The sequence below is a fragment of the Malaya genurostris genome, chromosome 2 (genome assembly GCF_030247185.1).
Source record: "Malaya genurostris strain Urasoe2022 chromosome 2, Malgen_1.1, whole genome shotgun sequence".
Lineage (NCBI taxonomy): Eukaryota > Metazoa > Arthropoda > Insecta > Diptera > Culicidae > Malaya > Malaya genurostris.
Window position 1 is genome coordinate 104,183,094 of NC_080571.1, and position 26,372 is coordinate 104,209,465.

General features: G+C 37.1%; 1 protein-coding gene across 1 annotated transcript; it reads left to right on the forward strand.

Annotated features, from left to right (window-relative positions):
* The first annotated feature begins 1,642 nt into the window (after positions 1-1,642).
* On the forward strand, positions 1,643-24,251 carry LOC131433114 (elongation of very long chain fatty acids protein AAEL008004-like). Its single transcript, XM_058599933.1, has 5 exons — positions 1,643-1,963; positions 2,026-2,357; positions 2,420-2,525; positions 23,452-23,588; positions 23,799-24,251. The coding sequence occupies exons 1-5, from the start codon at positions 1,903-1,905 to the stop codon at positions 24,021-24,023; spliced, it is 861 nt and encodes a 286-aa protein (XP_058455916.1). The 5' UTR covers positions 1,643-1,902; the 3' UTR covers positions 24,024-24,251.
* Positions 24,252-26,372: the final 2,121 nt, after the last annotated feature.

Consider the following 26,372-nt stretch of genomic DNA (forward strand, 5'->3'; position numbering starts at 1 on the left):
TTTTATGTGCAACGCACTACGATTTCTCTAAGATGGCTACACTGATTTCCAAAAAATTCTAATCTAATGAAATGGTTAACAATCCATTTGGCGAATTTAACTGACTTCGGCTACACCGATTTCCGAATTCCGTTTCCGAAAGTATTGAAAATCGAGAAGCTAAAAAAGGCCAAAACGAATTTAATAAACAAAAGTTCAAATTAAAATAAACTTATGGTCCCATACAAAATTGGTGAATTTTATTCGATTCCGACTTCTAATTTTGAAATTACAGGGTGATGAGTTTCTAAAATTAAAACCGTCGTAGAAGATGACGAAACCGAAAATTCTTCAAAGTTGGGTTCAAAACTAATTCAATTTATGCGTCATGTTAATTTATTGACATACAAACTATTTTGGGTTAGACTTGTGTCTGAATACCGTTCTGGAAGTACCATAAATAATGACAAAAACTTCAAAAACACATGCTGATTGATAAAAAAGGTGTCAGCTCACTGCTAGGTGGATTGAGCACGTTTTTATATCAGATTTGCACAAATCCCCGTTGCTAAAAGTGTTTGATTGATGAAACTATCCTGGGTAAGTTTCAGATTTTCCAAGCGAAAACTACATAAGTTTGATAATTTGAAGGGGGAAAATGCTTATTGTTTAACCCCCGAATTCATGCATGGTGCACATACCCATTTTCAAAGTTTTTTAAGCGCCGCCAGGTCGCGCTAGCAGCTCAAAATAAGCTGCTACGCACTGATGAGCCAAAGACGAAACGTAAATAAATTTACATAAGTTTGTGAAAATAGGTTAAGCCATCTCCGAGAATAGTGAGTGCCCAAAAATGTCAGACGTTTTGCGTACTCGACGAACTGCGTCGAATGGTATATGACTCTCGGTTCTCCGGGCTTCGGTTTAAAAGTTGGTTTTTACAGTGATAGAATAACTTTTCTTTATGAGAAAGACAAAAAAAAAGAATTACATCAAACTGCATAAGCATATTGAAAGGTACAATAGATTATTTCGCTATGTAATAAATTACGTTTATCATGCACACAAATTACCAGGTGTGCAATTTTTGTAAATAACCTACATGGTTTGCGACTCTGCAATAGCAATATATTCGAATTGACTATCAATTTTTCGGCAGAAAATGCAAATCATTCTGTGTGTTACAGATGATGAGTACAGATTTACATTTATTTGTTGTTCGATGCCTTTGCGTGATGATACCTTTGTTTCAGAGGTCCAATTTCGTTTGTATTCAGCATGTAAATTAACAATCTAGCAAATGCATACATAAAAACATAGTAATTAAAATACTAGAAGAATACACAATAAAGTCAAAAGCAACTTGATAGTCAAAATAGCAACCAATCGAAGTAATTGCAACCCTAGTTGATGGCGATGAGTTCCCTATACGGTTGTAGAAGCGAGTTATATTACACATAATTCAAAATGTTGCAGCAGTCTTAGTACAAGCCTCCCCCCTGACCTGACCTTGCCTTGCCTTGGTTTGTGAAATGAGCTACAATGTGCACCAATGTAATATTGAAATTTACTTAACCGAAAACTGCCGAACGGTCGAAGTTCTTTCTTGTTTCTTGTTGTGGATATATAGAAACTGTTTGGGCCTCACATGCTCCTACTTGCGCGGAAACAGTTCGTCTAGAACGTCGTGTCGATCGAGTTACTTGCTTATTGTTATATATTGATAAGTGTTGTCGTTCGATCGTTGAACTTTCGGTTGTGACACGAGGAAAGTGCTTAACGGGACAACTGACATAGTTAGAATAATGTTTTTTTCGTGTGTTACTTGATTTGATTCGCATTTGAGCTAGAAAACTACCAGGCTAGAAGTGTTCTCACCCAGTTGAACAAATAGAGTATTCTGTGAAAAAAAAATCCGTAATAATGGCGTTAGTGTTACGATCAGTGTTCAACACCTACACATTCTGCTTTAAGGAATACAATGGTATGTGACCCGTGTTAGACGTCGAAGAAAGAGCGATCTAATGTGTGTTTTTCTCCGCATAGATCCTAGAGTGGAGCATTTTCCTTTACTTGGATCACCGTGGCCGGTGATATTGTTGATAATCGTGTATCTCAAGTTTGTCTACAATTGGGGGCCAAAGCTTATGGAAAATCGTAAACCCTACAATTTGAAAACATTGATGAACGTCTATAATGCGTTGCAAGTTTTACTTAATCTGTATATAGGTGTGACGGGATTCCTCAACTCGTACTTCTCCGAGGATTACGATTGGCTCTGTGAGCCGATAAATCAAAAAACAAGCCCTGCTCGGCGGAAGCTCATTATGGCGACATATTTGTATTTTTTGTCCAAAATTGTAGATTTACTTGACACTGTAAGTGATTAGACGCCTAGATGTGAATTGAATCGTATCCTAACAGTGTCGATAAATTTCAGGTGTTCTTCGTACTAAGAAAGAAGAATAATCAAATTACATTTTTGCACACGTATCACCACGCAGCAATGATATTGGCTACGTACATTGCCAATAAGTTCTTGTCAGGTGAGTATTATTGGATGATGGATTAGCGCATTGTGTCTAGATGCACAGGAGTTTCTGATACATGTTCTTCAGAGAGACACCCAAGAAATAGAATACTTAAAATGAATACTATTTTTGTTATTGACAATAATTGCTTGCTCTTCATTTACTTTCTCTTTTGATTGAAATATCACTATTGTGGAATTTTCATGAATGGCCTTGTAAGTTTTGCATTCGTCTAACATACGAGGTCTGTTCAAAAAGTTCCCGGAATTTTTTAATTGCGCGCGTCTGGAGAGTCCGGTGGTCAAAATTTTTTTTATTGTGTTGGTACATATGTCCCTAATGTATGGTGAAATTTTCAGCTGTATTCATTGTTTAGATTCTGTCTTGTAGCGGCTGGTGTAGACGTGTTTTTTTGAGCTCGGCGATTTTTGTTAGTTTAAACAATGGAAGAATTGAAGAATTTGTATTAAATTTTGCGTGAAAAATGAAATAAAGTGTAACCAAGTGTGCGAAATGTTACAGAGAGCCTACGGTGAGTCTTCTATGAAAAAAAACAAGTGTTTACGAGTGGTATAAGCGTTTCCAAGATGGCCGCGAAGACGTTGAAGACGACGAACGCTCCGGTCGACCCAGCACGTCAATAATCGATGAAAATGTGGGAAAAGTGGAAAAAATGATTATAGATGATCGCCGAATCACTATTAGAGAAGTTACTGATGAAGTTGGCATATCAGTTGGCTCATGCCATCATATTTTTTCAAATTTTTTGGGCATGAAACGAGTGGCAGCAAAATTCGTTCCAAAACTGCTGAATTTTGATCAAAAAAACAAACGCATTACCATCGCTCAGGAGCTGTTAAACGACGTCAACGACGATCCAAATTTACTTGAAAGGGTCATAACTGGTGATGAAACATGGGTGTACGGTTATGATGTCGAAACAAAAGCACAATCGTCCACGTGGAAGCAACAAACGTCACCAAGACAAAAATCGCCGAGCTCAAAAAAACACGTCAACACCAGCCGCTACAAGACAGAATGTAAACAATGAATACAGCTGAAAATTTCACCATACATTAGGGACATATGTACCAACACAAAAAAAATTTTGACCACCGGACTCTCCAGACGCGCGCAATTAAAAAATTCCGGGAACTTTTTGAACAGACCTCGTATATTTCAATGGTTATTTCTAAGACTAAAAGCATTGTTCTTAAATCTGACTCATATTAGCGGATGTTTGCATACACTTCTAGAAAATGTTCACCTTTTACACTTCGATTATCTTGAAGTTAAATTAATTCGCTCTTTTTGTACACGGTGAAATAAAACGGTAAAAAAAATCGGATTTTTTTTTTCAAATTTTATTGTACAGAATTAGGAGACGGCAGAAAATTTCTTTTTGGAGTTAATGTAGATATACGCTTTAGGTTTATAACATTTCTTCTAGCGTTTCATAGAGTTCGTAGTAAAACACTAATTTGTGTTGATTGTTTTAGTCTTATATTTTAAAGAAAGCCATTGTACCTTATGATAAAAAAAGAACCGGAATTATCATTTTAAAGTTCCCGCGCTTGTCCAATCGGTAAACTTTTATTCTCTCAACGTTGGCAACACTTTTATACACATTCTGTCAAATTTTGACGCATATCGTACGATTAGTTTTCGTTTGGCGTCTATACAAAGAAGTTGAAAAATTTTCGTGTGGCGATTTTTATAATGGATGAAAATTTAGAACAACGTGCGTGCATCAAATTTTGTGTTGCAAATGGATTTAAGTGTTCCGAAACGTTGAAAATGTTAGAAAAGGCCTTTGGTGAATCGTGTCTAGGAAAAACACAGGCATACGAGTGGTATAAACGCTTCAAAGGTGGTCGTACAAGTTTGGATCATGATGAGATTCCTGGCCGCCCAACAACATCTGTTACTGAAGAAAACATTGAATCGGCGAAACAAATCGTGTTGCAAAATCGTTCTGTACCGATTAGAGAGATTGCTGTGTTGTTGGGCATCTCTTATGGATCAGCCGAACACATTTTAACTGATGTTTTGGGTTTGAAACGCGTCGCTTCTCGGCTGGTGCCAAAAAGCTGAATTTCATTCATAAACAGCGTCGTGTTGATGTGGCCAAAGAGATGATTTCCAACGCGGATAGTGACCCCACATTCATCGAATGCATCATAACTGGTGATGAGGTGTGGATCTATGAATATGACGACGAAACCGACGACACGACCTGCCACTCGTCTATTAAAACTGTATCGCAAATTTAACTACCCCTCAGTAACTCGTAATGTCAAAACGAAATTGCTTAGAAAAATATTCAAACTGGCAACACAAGTTGATATTTTATTGATTTTGAATAACAGTTACCATCACCTTGGTTACTTTATATTGAAGACTTAAGAAATGTAAACAAATGAAGCTGCAAAACGGGTATAATATTACGAAAAAATTAGAATGGATTCAACGGTTCAAGTGGAAGATCCGTTTTATGCAGTTACAAGTTCTCCAGTATCATTAGCTGTTAGATCAGTGGATCAATTAGTCGGTCTTGGTGTAGTAATTCTAGCCACATTTGGCACGGATTTGGCATTCAAAATAATTATGCCATGCTACTAACGATAAATAATGATACCTCAAATGAAATCTACTTGAAGGAAACGGCTATACAAAAAACTACACTGATATTGAAATGATCGAATGTACTGCAGAAGCTTGGACTCACTAGGGAAAATCCTTTTGTTTTTATTCGTCACTGTATTTGTCATTTTCCTCAGATAGTTTAATATACGTAATGGTATGAAATAAAATTAGTGAATGATTTCTAAGCGTTTCCTTCATTTCTCATTTATTCATTGTATTGAAATATGTGAGTTTTTGAAATTTTCTAAAATGTACAATGTTACAAAACACCATTTATCGTTCGAAAACGAATCAAACGTCCATTCTAAGAGATGATTTTCTGAGGATTGGTTTATTCTGGCAGATGTTTTTCTGGTAGGAGATCTGTTCTGGGCAAAATTTTATCAGACGAATAATATCTGGCAAATGTTTTTCTATAGGGAATTGTATATCGCTCTTGCAGGCTGTACTCTAAGATCATTTCCGAATACGGTGGACTTCAAAGAGTAAAAACTGTGTTAGCTGAATGAAAATGATGTAATATCAAGATAATATTTGGACATAACAGTGAAGAATATTTTTATCATTAATGTGGTAACTGGTGGTAAATCGCTAACAGACAGGTTTTATTTCGATTTTTCTTCGGAGTGCCTGGTCGTGTCGTCGACGAAACCGCACAACAATCGACCGAATGGCGCTTCGAAGGCGAGCCGTTCTTCTAAATTTTCATCCATTATAAAAATCGCCACACGAAAATTTTTCAACTTCTTTGTATAGACGCCAAACAAAAACTAATCGTACGATATGCGTCAAAATTTGACAAAATGCGTATAAAAGTATTGTCAACGTTGAGAGAATAAAAGTTTACCGATTGAACAAGCGCGGGAATTTTAAATTGAAAATTCCGGTTCTTTTTCGATCATAAGGTATGTAGGCCGCCAGTCTTTCCACAACTGAACTGTTCTTCAAATAATTGTGGAGACTGAATGACACCAGAGCTAATAAGTCATTTTCATTGACTGAAAAATAGACGAAAATGACAAGAAATTACTGTCATTCTCAGCTTCGCTTGCAAACTTTGAGAACGAAATCCATGTCCAGTCAATGACATAAGCGTGACGGTATTTTCAAAACTTTGTTTTTTTCTTTCATTTACCCTTTCAGTCATTGGCAGGTTTCAGTGAAAATCCCATAGTATGCAGTGTCGATATTCAACCAAAGCTGTGAGAATTGAAAAAACGACTGAAAAAGGGTTCACAAAAAGTTTTAACTGTTGGTACCCGAATTTGTAGTAGTTTTGGTTTCCAAAGAAGTTCTGGGATGTAATTACTTCGATTTGCCATATTTTAGTCACTTTTTATAGCCAAGCGTCACATATTTTCAATACATCGATGAAAGAATGAGAATTAAAATTCTGCTGTTGCTACCTGAAGACGTTAGTTTGGTTTCGTCTTGTCACAGAGGAAAGAGTGACGTTGGCAATCATGCTCTCTCATTTTTTCGATGAGCAACGAAAATGCTTCGTCTCTCTTCGTTTGTTTTGGTGTCGGTCATTTACGAATGAGACAGTAAAACATTGAAAATGAGACTGCTGGAATGGTTTCTTTTATTGAAAATGCGTGACAATTTTAAGCTCTGAATGACACAATTATTACGATCCCATACAATTTTAATCAATTTTTTGAAACAGTTTTTATTGCACAACGATTACCACAAAGTTCTTCTTCAAATTTGTTTATTTTCACCCTACAAAAATTTCTACATTTCCCCCCCCCCCCTAAATTTCTACATTTTCCGTATCAGCGAGATAGCGAGTCATTTCCACTGACAAGTTACTGTTAGAATGTTTTGTGGATGTTAGTTATTTGCTATTTGCTCGTAACAAACTATCAACCCACGCTTCGTCTGTTGCGGTAATCGGTATAAAAAACCTGTTTTAATCCACCTAGTGGTGGAATGATGCCTTTCTCATGTTATTCATTTTCTCTTATATATTACAGCAAAAATTCTTTGAAATGCTGCAACCTAAAAAAAAATTAGAAAAGAGTTTTGAAGATTTTTGTAGCACATTTGAATTTAAGTTAGTGAAAATCTATTCAATCATATGTGAGAAAGTGAAGTGAGCTCAATTTTATCTCATTTGATTACTATTGTCGGTACTTCCGGAACCGAGAACTGGATATCGGCTTAGTGTGGCATTCGGTTCATTCAACCATAAACTAATATGACCTACACATTTTTCTACGATTCTTTATGACGGACTAGGATAAAATTTAGCAAATCATTTATCGGACTATCAATGGTTCAAAGTATTTTGGAAATTGACATTTTTTTATACTAAGCACCTTACCTCCGGGCTCAGGGGTTTGATTCGAATGAAAGCGAGTGGCATTATTTTCACATTTATTATTGCATTATTTTCACGGAACCGGAAGTCGGATACACATGAAATTCGGGAATATTGTATAGGACCACAAGACCTCTCATTTAAATCTGAGTTTGTGAAAATCGATTTAGCCATCTCTGAGAAAAGTCCTGTAGTTCCGGAGCAGGAAGTCAGATACAAATGAAATTCCGGAGCTTTGTATCTGACTGTAAGACCTCTAATTTGAATTTAAGTTTGTGAAAATCGATTCAACCATCTCCGAGATAAGTGAGTGGCATTATTTCCACATTTTTGATGCGTATCGTCCTGTAATTTCGGAACCGGAAGTCGAATCCAAATGAAATTCAGGACTTTTGTATGGGATCATAATACCTTTCATTTGAATCAAACTTTGGGAAAATCGGTTCAGCGATTTCCGGAAAAAGTGAGTAACAATGTTTGTCACTCACACACACACACACACACACACACACACACACACACACACACACACACACACACACACACACACACACACACACACACACACACAGACATTCGTTAAGTTCGTCGAGCTGAGTCGAATGGTATATGACATTCGGCTCTCCGGGCCTCGCTTCAAAAGTCGGTTTTCACAGTGATTGTAAAGTTTTTCTATATGAGAAAGGCAAAAACTTTAATTATCCGGTTTTTGCAATCAAAGTTACTCTTGTTAGGTTTTTGCAATCAAAGTTACTAAATTCAAGCATTTATCCAATTATTGCATTCAACCGTTCAATTCAGTCACCGAAATCGCAATTTGTTTCGGACCTACTTGAAAGACGAGAAAAAGTCATAGTTTCCAATTTGTATAAATGGTTTGTAGCGTGTTTTTCCATCCAAAGTATTAACTTTTTGAAGAAAACCCGCAGAAAAAATACTTCTAGATACAACAACAGTTGAGGTGAAGCGTAAGCAGTCGTTCCATCATTCTTTGATTTAGTTGCAAACCGCCAAGAAAAAACAAAATGTCTACCTACCTACTTATAACTATCCTTAACCTAATACGTACAAATTTTGAATTATTTGTATTTCAGAGATTGAGCACCTCTCTTCAAATTTCGTGCAGTATTGTTCGAATTTTTGTTCTAGTATATCCAGGGAAGCCATCTCATGTACTTCACTAGTCCTTGTCCAAGGGGGTAGATTTAGAATCATCTTTAAGATCTTACTTTGAATGCGCTGAAGCCTAAGTTTGTGTGTTCGTGCACAGCCCCGCCAAACAGGGACTGCGTATTCAATTGCGGGGTAGATGATTTGTTTATAGACAGCCATCTGATTCTTCAGGCATAGTTTAGATGTTCTACAAATCAGCGGATACAGAGACCTAATGAGTATGCTGCATTTTTGAACGATTTTGTCAACATGTGACCTGAATATCAGGTGTCTGTCAAAGGTGAGTCCTAGATAGATAACTTCATCTGACCATTGAATGACCTCATCACCGAATCGTATTCTGCATTCGTCTGATGGAACAAGTTTTGGAGATCTTGAATGTGGAAACAAGATGACCTGAGTTTTTGCTGCATTGATCACAATTTTCCAGCTTGTAAAATATTCCGTTAAAGCGTCCAGACCTGTCTGTAGTTTATTCTTCAGAGCATTAATGACACGACCTTTGTAAAGAATGGCAGTATCATCAGCAAATTGTGACAGAACACCACCACCTGGAAGAGGTGGGATGTCTGATGTGAAAATGTTGTATAGAATGGGACCTAGGATACTTCCCTGGGGTACACCAGCAGGAATAGTAAATCTTTCTGAAAGTGCATTATTCAGAGAAACCTGGAATGCTCTATCTGCAAGATAATTTTTGATAATTTTAATAAGATACATGGGAAAATTATACCGATGCAGTTTGAACACCAGTCCATCGTGCCACACATTATCGAATGCCTTTTCAATATCCAATATTGCCATGGCAGTCGTTTTGGACACTGATTTGTTTTGCTGGATGACGTTGTTAACCCTTGTGAGTTGGTGGATGGTGGATCTTCCTTTCCGGAACCCAAACTGTTCTTCCAGAAATATATCCTGTTCATCTGCGAAAGCAAGAATTCGCCTTTGTATTGACTTTTCAAACAGCTTGGATAGGGCAGAGAGTAAGCTGATGGGCCGATAGCTCTTGGAAAAGGAAGGATCTTTCCCCGGTTTCAAAACTGGGATAACTTTAGCTAACTTCCACCTTGAAGGGAAGTAACCAAGCTCCCAGCACCTGTTAAAAATTTTAGCTAAGAAGACAAATGAGCGAATACTCAAATGTTTCAGCTCAATGTTGAATGTGTTGTCGAAACCGGGGGCCTTCATATTTTTGGATTTTTTCACAAAAGCCATCAGCTCATTCGCAGTGACTCTACTTTCCTCAGGAACCAAGCTGTCTGATTGGTCAACCTCAGCTACGCTATCAGCAACGGCTCTTTCATATGGACTAACAATGTTAAGTCCTAAATTGTGAGAACACACAAACTGCTGGCCTAGCGCATTTGCCTTCTCTACTGGTGTGATTAAAGGTATTCCTTCAGCTGCGTCCTGGGGTGACATCAGAGGAGGAATAGGCTTCGGTTTTTTCTTAAGCACCTTCGTTAAGGACCAGAAGGGCTTTGAATGTGGGAGAATTTGTCGAAGCTTTTGCTGGAAGTTCCTGTTGCGAAGCTCAGATATCCTTTCCTGGATTATCCTAGTTAAGTTGTTATAAGTAGTCTTCCTATCTAGAATGCCAGTTCGTTGATACTGCCTCCGGTAGATATTCCGAAGTCGGATGAGTTTCTTGGTGACACTGTCGATTTGAAGAGAGGAACTCGGCATATGTTGTATTGGAACCGTCCTATCACGAGCGACTGTGATTGAATGCTGGAAGGAAGATAGGGCTGCATCGATTTCCATCGGGGAATCAAGTGGCAAATCGATATTAATAAGTTGGTCGGCGATATGTTGAAATTGGACCCAATCGGTGCGATAATAGTTCCTCCGAGGTTGAATAGGCACTGTTTCTGGTGAAGATCCCAACGTCAATATTACTGGAAAGTGGTCGGAAGAGAGCTCGTTGAAAACAACCGGAGAGCTGTCTATGGCGCTGTTGCTGATGAATATATCCAAAATGGAATGAACTCCCGATCTGGAAAGTCGCGTTGGTTGATCCGGAGCGAAGATGTTGTATTGTCCAGCTTCGTAATCTTCGGCAAGTACGAATCCGTTTCGATTCTGTCTTCTGTTTCCCCACAGCTCATGCCGTGCGTTCAGCTCCCCAGCAATGATGAATTTGTTCTGTCGTCGAGTGAGCATAGCCAGATCTCGCTTCAATGATGCACACGTACCATCTCGAAGATTGGTTTGTTTGGGGCAGTACGCTGCAATGATGATGATGGGTCCCATCGTCGTTGTAATCTCAATTCCGATGGCTTCTATGAGTTGCAATTTAAAGGCTGACAGAAGCCTGTGCTGAATGGATCGTTTAACGGCAATGGCAACTCCCCCTCCTCTGGTAGTTGTCCTGTCGAGCCTGTGAATCCTGTAATTGGAAATAAAAATAGAATTTTCAGGTTTAAGATGAGTTTCAGTTAAAATAGCAATATCGGCATTCTTCTCTTGAAGAAAGTCGGACAATTCAGCAGTTTTGCTCCTGAGTGAGCAAGCATTCGAATTTACTATAACCAACTCATTATATTGCATATTCGATGATGAATTTGCCTAAGGCGTTGATTTGATCTAACCGCGTTCTGCAGTTTCGTAGTTTTGTTGTCATTGTTTCAAAAATGACGATCAGTTGTTCAGCAGAGAATAAATCATAAGAGTCATCCTTTGCTTGTGGTTGATTATTGCCCCATCCAGGAGGGATTCTTGAGGAAGATTCTTTTTGAGATCCAGCGGCTGAAGTCTTTGGATTGCTGCGAGGAAGTGGCGGCAAATTCGGAATATCCCTCTTCGGTGGGAGCCGTGGGAAATTAACTTCATCCTTCTGTGGAACATTCTTGCGCGTTGATTGTTTACGGGACGCCTGTTGTCGAATTTTTGTGAACTCAGCACGTTTGGGACACGATTTGCTAGTAGATGGATGGTCGCCATCACAGTTCACACATTTTACAGCGATGTCATCTAGTAGGCAATCGTTGGTATTGTGTGGTTCGGCACATTTCCCGCACCGACTTTTCATGTGGCAATTCCTCGCTCCATGGCCGTAGAAAAAACAAAACAATAAGTTTCGGGTTATGTAGGCGAAGGAGAAGCAAGTTTTTTCTTAGTTAGAAATTTATTAAATATTCAAATAGGATGTATCACTGTTTGTTTTGGCAAGTTGGAAACGATCTTGAACCGTGCCATAATTCATACTGTCCATGGAGTGGAATGAATATGATTTCAACTGATACACAGTGGGCGAAGGCTCCAGCGAACGATTTTAATATTCTCGAATTTGTCAAACATCATGTATTTTGATCTTCATGAATTGTCTCCCAAATATCCTTTGCAATGTTTATGTGGAAATTCCCTTACACAAAGTTTGAGCATGTTCCATTGACTTATTGTTTGTCTGATAATCACAAATCATATTATTTACCGACCCATAGATGAGGATTTCGTGGTACGAAAACGATGCTGGAAGCTTCGCTTTGTTTCGCCCCTACCTTTATAAATCACTTAGATTATGTGCCGTATCTCTGTAGAGCGAAATAAAGGTCGAAGAAGGTGTTAGCGTTCAGGAAGTTTCTCCGTCAGTAGATGTTGTTCGGAGGAAAATGGGAAGCAATCTCCTGGACCAATAAACAGCTCGCCAGTGCGGGAAAAACAAATTTTGCTGTCTGTTCGTGTGGGTTAAATGCCCGGCGAAAAGCAATTCGAAATACATTTTTAAACAGTACATTATTCTTTTTCATTTCGAGTTCGTTCGAGGGCTACAACGTTGGCTTCGAAGCCCAGGTTACTCTCCATACTAATCTGTGAATGCTTAGGAAACTGGAACCCAGAAACTTTTGGTTTGTAAATAAAAAAAAAGGCGGGTGGGTAATGTCAGAGACATAACTGGATGTCGTAAATACGAAAACAACTGACATGCTCCTTAACACTTCCGAATATCAATTGTATGAATTATGCACGCATTCCCCTTTTTCACATTTTTCGCAAAAACAAAAAAAGCTTCACTTGATCTCGATTACTGTGAATTTCACACAGCGAAAAGTGCACAAATCTAAGCAAACTATTCTTGATTTGCAGTAAACTGAGAATATTTCCCTACGATTTGCAAACAACAAATCCTAATAGTTCTTTAGAAAACTTTTAGAGCCATTAGAACGGCTGATATTGTGCAATGCTCTCCACCGATGTTTTTTTTCCCAATGCTAATGACTGGCAGCTGTGACGTAATCGCTCTTGTCGAAAGCGTGCAGACGACACAAAACACATCTGCTCGCAGTGGCGATACAATCCAAACTGATTCAAGTTTTGTTGAGAGGCTTGTTTCTACCTGATTTCGTTTGTAGCTTTTTCACTAATGGGCGGTCCTAACGGCTATAAAAATAGCCGCATACAGAATTTTAATGTCGATTATTTCATTTTGGATTTGCATATTTTATTGAAAGAAACTATCAATATGCTGTAGGGATTCGTTTCCAGCATTCAGAAGAGTCAAATTGCGTAATTCTCTACGACATTAAACTCTGGAACATTTTTCGCAAAAAAAGGCTTCACTTGATCTCGATTACTATGAATTTCACACAGCGAAAAGTGCACAAATCTAAGCAAAATGTTCTTGATTTGCAGTAAACTGAGGATATTTCCCTACGATTTGCGAACAACAAATCCTAATAGTTCTTTAGAAAACTTTTAGAGCCATTAGAACGGCTGATATTGTGCAATGCTCTCCACCGTTGTTTTTTTTCCCAATGCTAATGACTGGCAGCTGTGACGTAATCGCTCTTGTCGAAAGCGTGCAGACGACACAAAACACCTCTGCTCGCAGTGGCGATTGAATCCAAACTGATTGAATTTTTGTTAAGAGATTTCCTTTTATGTGATTTCGTTTGTAGCTTTTTCACTAATGGGCGGTCCTAACGGCTATAAAATTAGCCGCATACAGAATTTTATTGTCGATTATTTCATTTCGGATTTGCATAATTTATTGAAAGAAACTATCAATATGCTGTAGGGATTCGTTTCCAGCATTCAGAAGAGTCAAATTGCGTAATTCTCTACGACATTAAACTCTAAAACATTTTTTGCAAAAAAAGGCTTCACTTGATCTCGATTACTGTGAATTTCACACAGCGAAAAGTGCACAAATCTAAGCAAACTGTTCTTGATTTGCAGTAAACTGAGGATATTTCCCTACGATTTGCGAACAACAAATCCTAATAGTTCTTTAGAAAACTTTTAGAGCCATTAGAACGGCTGATATTGTGCAATGCTCTCCACCGTTGTTTTTTTTCCCAATGCTAATGACTGGCAGCTGTGACGTAATCGCTGTTGTCGAAAGCGTGCAGACGACACAAAACACATCTGCTCGCAGTGGTGATTGAATCCAAACTGATTGAATTTTTGTTAAGAGATTTCCTTTTATGTGATTTCGTTTGTAGCTTTTTCACTAATGGGCGGTCCTAACGGCTATAAAAATAGCCGCATACAGAATTTTATTGTCGATTATTTCATTTCGGATTTGCATAATTTATTGAAAGAAATTATCAATATGCTGTAGGGATTCGGTTCTAGCATTCACAAGGACCAAATTGAGGAGCTCAATTTGGTCCGTCGCTGCTGGTTGATGATTCAACTCCCACGACGTCTGCTTCCATCGAACGCACGAAAAGAAATGATCGATTTTTGACCACGGTTCCCCTTTTATACGCATTCAGTTGAAGATATGTGCCTGACTACCTCAAAATCGTCGTCCTTGCGCAAAAAACCCAAGCGAAAGTAAGGTGTTCTCCGCGTTGTTTTCAAATTTTAAGAAAACTTAATTTTTGAGTTGTTTGTGGTTATCGCACACTGTTCAAAATATTATCCTGAATTCCTGATCATATTTTTGATGAAATGGTGAAAGAATTATGTTGCTACCATTAATACAAGTCGAGATATTCACGATTAAGTTCTGCCCATTCTTCCATATGGCTAATTTTGAAAAGGCGCCCCATAGTAAAGTAAGTCGTATTCACGACAAAATAATGCTTGTTTTGAAAAGGTTAACAGTTTGTAGTTTTGTAATATGCTTTGGAAATTATTAAATTGAGCTTCCAATATTCTGTATCATTTGTTGATATCAATTTAATTCAACTATCCTCGTGAATATACTAAATTGTCATAACATCACAAGATTCACAAGTAATGAGTGTGCTTTTTATTAGGAAGTTACATACCGTATGCGAGATAATTATTTTTTTATTCAAAAGATATTTTTTATTCAGGCCTATTTGCGTATAAGCTTTACGTGGCCGATTGAGCCGATTTTTGAAATATTTTTTTTTGGGCTGGATCTCGTTGTCACCCTTTTTCTAGGGGGAGAGGAGCTTCCATTTCCCTCCTGCGAGGATTGAGGGGCACTTCGTTCGTGGTTCGTCTCGTCATCCATTGCCGCATCGATAGTATTGTTGTCGATTTCTGTCTTCTTTTCGTTGCTAGTTGCTGTAGATGTACCTTGTTGTATATTGGTTGCAATTGCTGGTTGGTTGGAGGGTAAGTTGTTAACTGCAGTTGGTGTACTTTGTTCTATAGGGGATGATGATGGATTTGTTCATTGTTGTTGGTGGCTGTCACAGATGTACTGGGGTTGCTTGGGGTTTGTGTGAAGGAAGCACCGTTGTCCTTTGGTGTAGTTGTCTCCTTGTCCAGTTTATCACATGGCTTACCGTAGTGAACAGCTTTTTGGCAATATTGACATGTGGCCATCTGATTGTCATAGGTAACAAGTTATTTGCACGGAATTCTTGTATCTTGACCGAAAATCACATAAGAAGGTATAGGCCTCTTCAAGTGTATGCGTAATAAACGTACGCCATTTAGAATACCGGGGAAAAAATTCTTCAACTTTTCTTTTTCGATAGAGAGAATCTCTCCGTATTGGGACATAGTTTTGCGAATTAAGAATCGGTGACGCTTGAGGGAAGATCATGCACACGCACTTCTATAGCACTATCATCCATATATACTGGATATATGTTGTACTTAATGTTCTCGTGCTCCACATAGTGCACATTGTTATTGTCTTTTGCGAATTGAATTGCATCCAACTTTTTTATAAAACTGGATGGAAACAACATTATTCGTCTTTTTGCATTGAAGTAAATGCACACGTTTAATGTCAAGATGCATTTGCTCTTTAAGCAAACCTTCAAGTTCTCGTATCGAAGGTCGAATTTTGCACTGTCTGAAGTCAACAATAATTGTATTTTTTCGTACCGGCGGTAGCTTTTGTTCGTTTGGTTCACTCATTTCGAGATCGTTCTATTGTTCACTCCACAATACTGTGCTTGGTTTCTTCTGTCCCGAACGTAAGCGGTTTTGTTTTATCGACTGACTTGGATGAGATGTGCAACCGAACTGATGTATGCGAGATAATGTTTTCATCATTAGGCAATGTCAAAACTCAAGATTTTCGGTTGAGATTTTTTTATTCTTTCAAATGAAGGATATTTCTCAAAGTCTTAAACTTTGTTAATCATCTATTGAGTTCGCATTTGCTGCAATTACGGCTTCCAAACGCTTTCGGAACGTACCGCAGGTTCGTCGTAGGCTTATTGTACTCGAATGACATTTGGAAAAGGCCTTGATATTCATGACGCACCATATCAATTTAAATTCAGCGGATTAAAATCGGGACTGGATGGCGGCCATGGTTACATGTCATTTCTCCGATGGTCATTAGGCATACGGTCAATTGGCATAAAGATCCTTTGACATAAAGACATTTGGGTAAACACCGGTATAAAGATCACTTGGCATAACGGTCTTTTGGAATACGGTAATTTGGCATACGGGGGTAGCGACGGTCCATCGCAAGGAAACCTGTAATCTACCCGTTCGCTCGGTTTACCCAAAATTAACGAACATAAATATGAAGGTAAAGTCAATATTCAATTCTATGTTTAACAACAATTGATATGTTAAATCGATAGCTTTGCACTTCTATTGCACCACTCAGTTATACCGTACGGCAAAAGTTTCTGCTATACACCGTCACGACGCAGAACAAATATTTAGTCAAAATATATTTTCGGCACAAATTTCCAAATAATCAAAGGACCATGCTTCTTGAGCCAATTTATTTTAATTAAGCTTTTGGTCCGCCGATGTGCCTTTATTCTCACTGTATACGACTCTGTCATAAATTTATGATAATTTGTAGGAATCTTCGGAAAACATTAGTTAAGTAAGAAATTTTGATTCGCAATATTTTTTTGGTATTTTATGCCAAGCTTAACCGTCGGCCAAATATCCTTCGCTGTTTTCGCAATCACTCGTGAGTGCAGGTCGAGGTGTGGCACGAAACCCCATCTAGTTGAAATACAACATTTGGTTTTGGACCATACTGTTCTTTGATCCACGAAATAAAATTCTTAATTGAAGTCCCAATATTGACCTCCGTGTTTTCATTGTCGTCTTCTGGAATGGTCAGTCGGATGCATGATAAGATACACGTTTTTATGCTCTTTGGCTACGTCTTTCACCGGGAGATAACTAATATAGCGGTGATTAGAAAAGCGACGATCGACACGAGTGGTACGATCTTCCTAAAGTCTGTACAAGTTTTTGGCTTCGCTGACAACGTTGATGTTGTGACACGTAACTTTGAGAAGAGGATGGAAACGGTCTACGGTCATTAGGCATACGATCAATTGGCATAAAGGTAATTTGGTATGAACCCAAGTAGCACCTGTAACTTGTTCAAAAAAAAAAAAAAAAACACATGCTGCATAATGGTCGCATGACATACATGACGAAACAAGTCTTATTATGATGATGACAATGAAGTCAAAATAATGTTACGAATTCACTTCTCATCTACAATAAGTTCCGACGTAACTTTTCGGTGTTCTGACTCTTACGACGTGTTCGCATTAACAATTTTTGGTCGCCAACTGGTCACCGTAACAAAATGTTACAATGAAAAAGTGACACACTACAAGCCAATGTTAAATAATGATTTCATATCGGTTACCGTATTCGTTGTGATGCAACAAAAAAATAAAAAAAAACATTGTCGGTTGAAAGCGAAGCAAACTTGTTTCGTCTTGGGAAGGAAATTCTCTCTACCAGAGAGAATATTTGTACGCGTTGTCACGTCAGTGTATGCTTGGAAAAACTTATTCCAATGGCTACCATTATGACCAGTCAATGAAATGTTCATTAAATCTCAATAAATGCATTTTTATTCATTGCCATTGTTCAACTGTTCCAGCTTTGATATATCAAATACTAATATCACCCATAGAAAGACTACCTGAACACATTTCGACTTTTTAGCTCTAAATTTCATATGACGGGAATAAAAACATAAATATTATTTTGTATGTCGATGCTCTAAAACACAAAATATAGGCGCGTACGTTTTCAATAAGTACAATGAACAACTTTACCATAAATATCGAATAGCCCGTAGATTTTGAGTAGATATAGTGAGTTTAAACAAGATTGAATACTATATTTCAGTTCTGATTATCGGATGCTAATCTTTGGTCATAAATGGTGAATGCGGAAAACATCAACAAATTGTAACTTGACACAAACTATTTTCTGTTTCACTGTGACTAATGTGCGCGGTGCATCAAATCATATATTCGTTACTGGGAACTTGTTTGGCAACCCTCAGTATGTCTCACAAGCTCTGCCTCTTACGCTTTTCAGATTACATAGCAGTTATAACGCACGTTGCAATGTCTTCAACTTGTTCCATGAATTTGTTTCATATAAGTTACTGTCATTGAAGTGTAATAACGTATGCAACTTGGGAAGAATTTTGGCATACACACCATTTAGCATTCAATGTCATTTGGCATGAAAGTCATTTGGCATAAAATCAATTGGAATAAAATATAAAAATAATTCAGACGAATCTCAATTATTCACCTAACTGTTTTCCGAAAATTTCTATGAATTGACATAAATAATTGAGTTTATGTAATTTCAAAGGGAACAAAGCTTACTTTTTTCCCCCAAATTTATGCTAGGAGCACTTACCCATTTTCAAATTTGTTTTACTTTTCGTCTTTGACTCATCAGTGCGTAATTTGAGTAAAACATGTAGTCTGGGAAAAACATTTTGAAAATTTGAATTTATGTAGTTTGGAAATAAACATTTTATGCGAGTGCGAGTGGTTTGGGAGGAGCGCCTCAAAAGTCCGAACCACATAAGGCCGATTTAAAAAAGGTCGAAATATATAAGGTCGAAATAGCCCAGATTTACACAAAAGGTTGAAATCTTGGATAGTCGAGCTCCGAAAAGCAGAAAATCAAAATAAAACCGAACGAACTATATAATGTTTTTGATGTGTCGTTTATGTTAATCTATAAAAGTTGGGCAACCGTCGGAAGCGGCGGCCCCCGCACACAAACATGTAATCTACTCGTTTTCCCGGTCTATCCAAAGCAAGGGTTATCCTAAAATTGTAAGAAAACAAACTTTAAAATTTTAAGTTAAATTAAAATGTTTGATTTACAGAAGAGGTCCAAGGAAGAAGTGTAAAATATATATTTTTATTAAATTGTGGAGTATTTATAACCTTCAACAGTTATTAAAATGTCTGATTCGGAATCAGACTTTTTTGGGTTCGATGATCACCCCGCCGTTCCAGGAACTTTTAAAAACGTCGCAAAACAACGATATGTTGTGCTATAGAGAGTATTTGTTTTACCAGAATAGTAATGCAGTACGAGTTTCTCTAAATTGAGTTCATGGGGCATATTAATACATAATAAGTGTTTTTTTTTTTCAGAACAACACTTATTACTGGGAATGTAGGGGAAGAAGTCACAGCGGATGACTACTATTAAAATTGGTGAAATCCATAACGTTACTGTGTGTATCGAACACAATCACGAATTTGACCCTACTCATGTGATGGAAATAAAATTGAGATCATACTTAATGTGAAAGGCTTTTGAGAACCAGAGTAATTCTGGGAGTATTCTTCGTTTCACTTAATCGAATTTCGCAAATAACGTTCAGCAACGCATATCAACAGAGACTCAGCGGAAATTAATCCAATGCGCTCGATCAAACATTTATCCGTTTCCTAACGAGCCAGAGTCAGTTGAGGACCTTGATATACCTGAACAATTAAGATCCACAATTTGCGGCAGTACATTTTTTATTGGAGCAATAAGTAGGTTTTATGCTTTACACATGCTTATGTCAGCTCTGTGTAAATCAGTATGCAGCAAATGCTCAAATTCGAAAGTAGCATTTGCTATTGGTTCGAATCCATGTTTATGCATGCCAATATTACGTTTAATCTGTGAACCTTGTTCTTGAGAAGGTTTTACAAACATCAGACTTTACTACGGTCGAGACACAGTGGGCAACTGCAGAGAGAGGGTTTCAGCGATTAAGAGACGGTGGAATGGATAAAAAAATTTATCAAAACCGATACGGATGTGTTCATAGTTTTTCGCTAAGGAGCAATAAAACTCTTATTTCATGTTTCATCTATCAGGTGTACAACTTTGCTTTCGCCGTTTTCCGATAGGTGGCTGTACCGGCTGAGGCTGGTCAAAATACATAGGGTAAGGGCTCCCTATTTCATCTCATTTGTAAGGACGTCGCCTTCAAACCCCGATTTAGCCACTAAAATCACTATAACTATTTCATATTACTGCTTCATTCGCCTTGCTCCACGTTGAGAATTGATTCACATTTCTTGAAAATTTAACTAATATTCATAAAACTGCTAAAAACACTTATGATGTCACTACTCTGTTCCTAATTCCATCTCACTGAATTTTTATCCATCCTATCGTTGATTCTTTATTCATCCTATAAATTAGCAATGGCGACAGCAATCAAAACAAAATATTCCACTATTACACTCTCAGGTTCAAAATGTCAGAATTCTTTTTAAAAACGGCCTAATGCAAACTATAAGACAACACACGATATTTTTAGAACCAGTTTGGAATCATTTCAACGTTTAAAATTTTTTCGGTCGTTTCCGTTACCTTTCGCTTTGAATTTAAAACTTTACTGTAAAGTAAATTTGGTGAATTTTAAATAAAAACCAAAATGTAATTGTTACTATTTATTCATTAGCCCTTCTTAAAACAAAGTGTAGAGCCAGAGATGCCATTTATACAGATTTATTTGTATTGTATAGATTTTTGCGTTCGCATACTGATTTAAATCAAAGTGCAGATTTCATACAGATTTCCTAAATTTAATACAGATTTGTACAGGTTCATAGAAGTAAAAAATTAGACTTTTCTCTCTGAGTATCTATTAGTATTTGATTGCAGTGATTCTTTAAAAGCTTATTAATCAACGGACAAATCACATGTTAAAGTGTAAATCTTTTATGTAGATAATTGATTATGAATACTGACAAATATTTATATTAAATTTTTAAAATTTTGTATATATATATATATATATATATATATATATATATATATATATATATATATATATATATATATATATATATATATATATATATATATATGTATTGTTATTGTATATATTAACTCGTTGAATATTCTCGTGAGCGGGGCAATGACTTACGGAGATACAAAGAACTATCTGTTAACATGTCATTAGTGAAAACAGATTGACTCGACTTTCTATGCAACGGAATACATATTTTCTATGAAAATATCTGGCATCTCTGTGCACAGCCAATGAAACACACACACTTTACAGCGTTATGTTGACTATAGCCAGACCCTGTCAGCTTGGAGCGATCTCAATCTTCAGTTCAGTAACGCCATCGCACGGCATCACATTCAACATAAAATGTCAATTGTATGGGTGCGCAGTGCTGCTGTTTTGGCGCGCACGAATTTGACATTTCTCTCCCCTACTTCTATGTACGAGATTCGATGCGGACTCGCCTGAGGGCACCATACTCGCAAAAAAGGATGTTGCCAACGATTTGTTCGGGAAATGTGAGAGCTGGATATCTTGTTAATATGATGTCTTTGCTATAGCGGAATGAAACCAGTGCTACTAGATTTGCCACAATGGTTATTTCATTAGTATTTAACACGCTCTTTCTGGTAATATTCGAAGCAAAAACAGTTTTATTGAAGTATTAATATCAATAATATAATTAAACTAATGTCGCGGATACCAAAAACATACTTTTTGATAATAATTTGAAGAAGAAAAACAATTTATTTTTTGTAACATTTTGAGAAAACTTGGCAACTTTACGAAACCAAATGAGATGAAAACAAAGCGCAAACAAGTGAACTAAGTGAAAAACTTTCATCTCATATTTTTAAAGACTTTTATTGTTTGTCGGGTAGCTTTTGAAGTTTTAAATCGTTAATTAAACAAGTGGCAAGTGAACATTACTAATTATGAAGTCATCCAGCATTCAATGGTAGTGTAATTGTGCGAGAAAGTGATCATGTTTTGAGACGAATCGATTAGTAGATAATCAGAAACATGACGAACTGTAAATCTTGAGACGAAAATGTGTCCTAAATTGAAAAGTGAGTTTATTTTCAATGAAAAAAAAACCATAAACGAAGAACTTAAAACCAATTCTTTCAATAGGAAAGTGTGACAATAGCTTTTATAATCATTTTAAAACATTTCACAGTTTGGTTCAGGTAGGTTGTAAAATATTATTCATGTTCAAAGTAATGAGGTGAAGGTATGAGATGGAAATAGGAGCTCAGATGAAATAGGGAGCCGTTACCCTAGATGATAATGCCTTTAAAGTGAGTGTGTACAGTGCCTAACGAATTGTCATCGCCGTTTCAGTGACAGTTGTTCTTGTTTTCGTATTATTCACGCTCGAAAATGTCATTATCTGCCCAGTTCTCGCCATTAGCGGGAAGTTTTACTTTTCTGTTACAATTCGCAAAAAATGCAGTTGAAGCGCATCGAATGCTCTCAGAAATTTACGGTGATGCTGCTCTGAGTAAAAGAAAATGTCGGGAGTAGTTTCAACGCTTTAAAAATGGTGATTTCGATGTCGAAGACAAATATGGTGGTGGAAGAGTTTTTTCAAAGATGAATAACAATTTACTACGAGCTCTTAAAACCGGGTGAAACCATCACAGGAGATCGCTACCGAACGCAGCTGAGGCGCCTTAGTCGCGCGCTAAAAGAAAAGCGGCCACAATATCAAGAGCGATATGACAAAATCATCCTCCAACACGACAATGCTCGGCCTCACATCGCAAAAGTGGTCACAAAGTACCTGGAAACGCTGAAATGGGAAGTCTTGCCCCACCCGCCGTATTCCCCAGATGTCGCCCTTCTGACTTCCACTTATTCCGTTCGATGGCACACGGCCTGACAGATCAACATTTTCAATCCTTCGAAGAGTTGGAAAAATGGATTGCTTCATGGACAGCGTCAAAAGAGGACTTCGGGATCCGAAAATTTCCGGAAAGATGGGAGAATGTTGTCGCTAGCGATGGACAATACTTTGAATAGTACATCTGTAAGCACTTTTTCTTTATTGCGAAATTTAAATTTTGGAAAAAACGGCGGAAGAAAAATTGTACACCTGATAGATATTGAGTAAATTGAGCCTTCGCAACGGGTTGGTTGTAAAACATAGTATAAACTTAATGACCACATTATTCATCAAAATCATTTTGCATTTGTACTAAATACTGATGTTAAATCATGACATGACATCCACCAAACTACAACAGATTTTTTCTGTATCCGAATGAATTGTGTAAAGAACTAAATTCGATTGCTCCATACTCATACGAGTTCCGCTAACCGACTAAACATTTTACTTGGTCTCCTTACAGGCAGTCACGCAACGCTGCTCGGGCTCATCAACAGTTTTGTGCATGTCATCATGTACTTCTATTACTTCCTGACCTCGTTCCGGCCGGAAGTCAAGAATTCCTTGTGGTGGAAGAAGTATATCACGCAGGTTCAACTGGTAGGCAGCACAATTAAGTTCGCATAGCAGTACATATCTTTTAATTTACTACCATTAGTTTGTAATGTGTTGCCATTTTCTTTTCACACTTTTCCGTATCCAAATAAACATTAAACCTAATCACTAATGTTTTGTTATGCATCGTATTCGACTATCGTATTTAATTGGCTTACCCTTTGACACTGTTCCTCTTTATTTTTCTTTTTTCAGTTCCAATTTATGATCCTCATGGCACACTTTGGAATTCCGCTGCTGCTCGGTTATTGTAACTACCCGACCTCCTTGTTGTTTATCGGCTTCACGCAGAACTTGTTCATGTTTACACTGTTTGCTGACTTTTACATCAAGGCCTATCTAAAATCGAAAAAGCGAAAGACCGAAATGACAAATGGTTCCAGTTGCTTGAATCATTCACTAGCAAAAGTAGTTAAATAAATTTGCATGAAATATATGGCCTGCAGAAAAAAAAATGAGATGCGAAGTCTCTCTTGCCTAATTATGTTCCTCCAGCGAATTTCACAGTTATGTAGACTTTAATGCGATATGTAAATCATTCAAAATTGTACGGAATTTCACTACCATGCAACATTCAGTCTCAAACCCATTGGTTCTTAAGCAAACATTATTTACTTAAAGCGTATACAGACAAAGATATTTCTTTGTTATTAGTTCCGATTTCTATGAAAGTACGTGGATTATAATAAAGACAACAACATTTGTATGATGTAACATGGTGTTATCAACTGATAAACAGCGAGTTTCAGGTTAGAGTAGACAATGGGAACTTCGAATTTTTTGTTTCAGAATTGAATTAATAAGAATTCTTCAAGGAAATTTAGAAAAATCTATTAATGAAATCTATTTGGGTTTTTCGATAGATTAGTTAATATTTCATTGATCTATTATCAAATTTTCCAGAGTACAATACAACTATAAATACGTAAGTTTAACGATGGTTGATTCACCCGACCAAAAATGAGTCCAGTAATTTGGAACACGTACGTTTGGCATACGGTTATTTGGCATAAACTTATTTGACATACACGCCATCTAGTACCGTCATTTCCAAACAATGAGGGAGAAACAGGTGGGGTAAACATAACTTTTTTGTGTTATGTCGTTTTCGCTTGAGAAAACTGAAACTGACCCAGGGTAGTTTCATCAAACAAACACTTTTCACGAAACTGTGTTGATTTCGCACACACCTGATATAACCTGGTTCGAAACTGATTCGATTTTCAGTTCAACAACGTTAAAAATAAGTTCGAAACTAGCTTCAAACAAACGATTTGACAGCAGTTAAAGCCTGTTCGCACTATTCCGGGACGACCGGGACGGGACCATCCTGGACTATCCGGGACGTTTTTCCTCATCGGCGATGACTGAACTGCCGGCGTGTGTATGTATTGAAATCCCGGATCCGCAGCTCAGTCATCGCCGATGAGGAAAAAAAACGTCACGGATAATCCCGGATGGTCACGTCCCGGTCGTCCCGGTATAGTGCGAACATGCTTTTAGGGTGGAAACTAGGTTAGGTTTGGTATCAAGCGAAAACGACATTAGTGGAATTAACTTTGCTTCAGTAAGCCAAGTAAAATTAAAAGACACGTGCTTGCTTTCGTCACACCGCTCGAACTATTTGGCATTGAATCAAAACATGTTTTTTCATCATATAGGGTAAGGGCTCCCTATTTCATCTCATTTGTAAGGACGTTACCTTAAAAACTTGATTTAGTAATCAAAATCACTACGATTTTTCAATATTTCTGCTTAATTCGCCTTGCTTCACATTCCTTGGAATTTAAAATAATAAATTAAAATCAGCTAAAACACTTCTGATATGTTCACTACTGTGCTCCTAATTTCATCTCAAAGGTTTTGTATTCATCCTATCGTTGGTCCTTTATTCATCCCATAAATTAGCAATGGCGACAGCAATCAAAACCAAAATATTGCATTATTACATTCTCAGGTTCAAAATGTCAGAATTTTCCTTAAAAAGGGCCTAATGCCAACTATGACACAACACACGATATTAACAAAAAACAGTTTGAAATCATTTCGACGTTTAAAATTTTTTGGATTGTTTTTATTACTTTTTGTTTCAAATTTAAAATTTCACTCTGCAGTTAATTTGGAGAATTTAAAAAAAAAAATTAGAGGGTTGTATTCAAGACACGACCGAGCGCAATAACATTAAAAATGGAACGTTTCTAGGGTCTTCATAATATATACAAAAATAAAGATGATAATGATGATGATACACTAAACTAAAAACTTTTTCAATTGACTAATTACAAACTTGCTCTAGTTTAAGCGCTTAGATTGTTAGCGAATGATAAAATTGACAATTAGATTCTTTCTTGATAATTAATTATATTCAATTTTGATCCCTTTCCACAACTTTTTACATTGTTAGGATTTTGAATAACTTGAAAGCTCAATTTAAGATACAAACAACCTAAAGATTTAATCCTGAACAAATGAAACTGTTTTATTTTATGATAATAATCTTCGAGAAACGTGCAAACTTATTAATTTTATAAACAGTTAATCGATCCAAGAGAAGATTTTATTTATTTCAACGAAAAATGTTGTACCAGTAAGCTCAGTAATAGTGTAATTTTATTAATCCTTCTTCAAAATCGTCGATAATCTTCGGAAAGTGTCGGTAAATAATATGGCAACAATACGAGGAAGAAAAATGTGAAACAGTCCGCATAAAATATTTAGTTACTTACATTGATTTTCGCTATACGAAATGGATACGCAACAAAATTCAGA

Coding starts and splice junctions, on each gene's coding strand:
- LOC131433114 (XM_058599933.1), top strand. CDS start 1,903: ATGGCGTTAGTGTTACGATCAGTGTTCAACACCTACACATTCTGCTTT. Junction 1,964..2,025: donor CTGCTTTAAGGAATACAATG/GTATGTGACCCG, acceptor TTCTCCGCATAG/ATCCTAGAGTGGAGCATTTT. Junction 23,589..23,798: donor ATATCACGCAGGTTCAACTG/GTAGGCAGCACA, acceptor TTCTTTTTTCAG/TTCCAATTTATGATCCTCAT.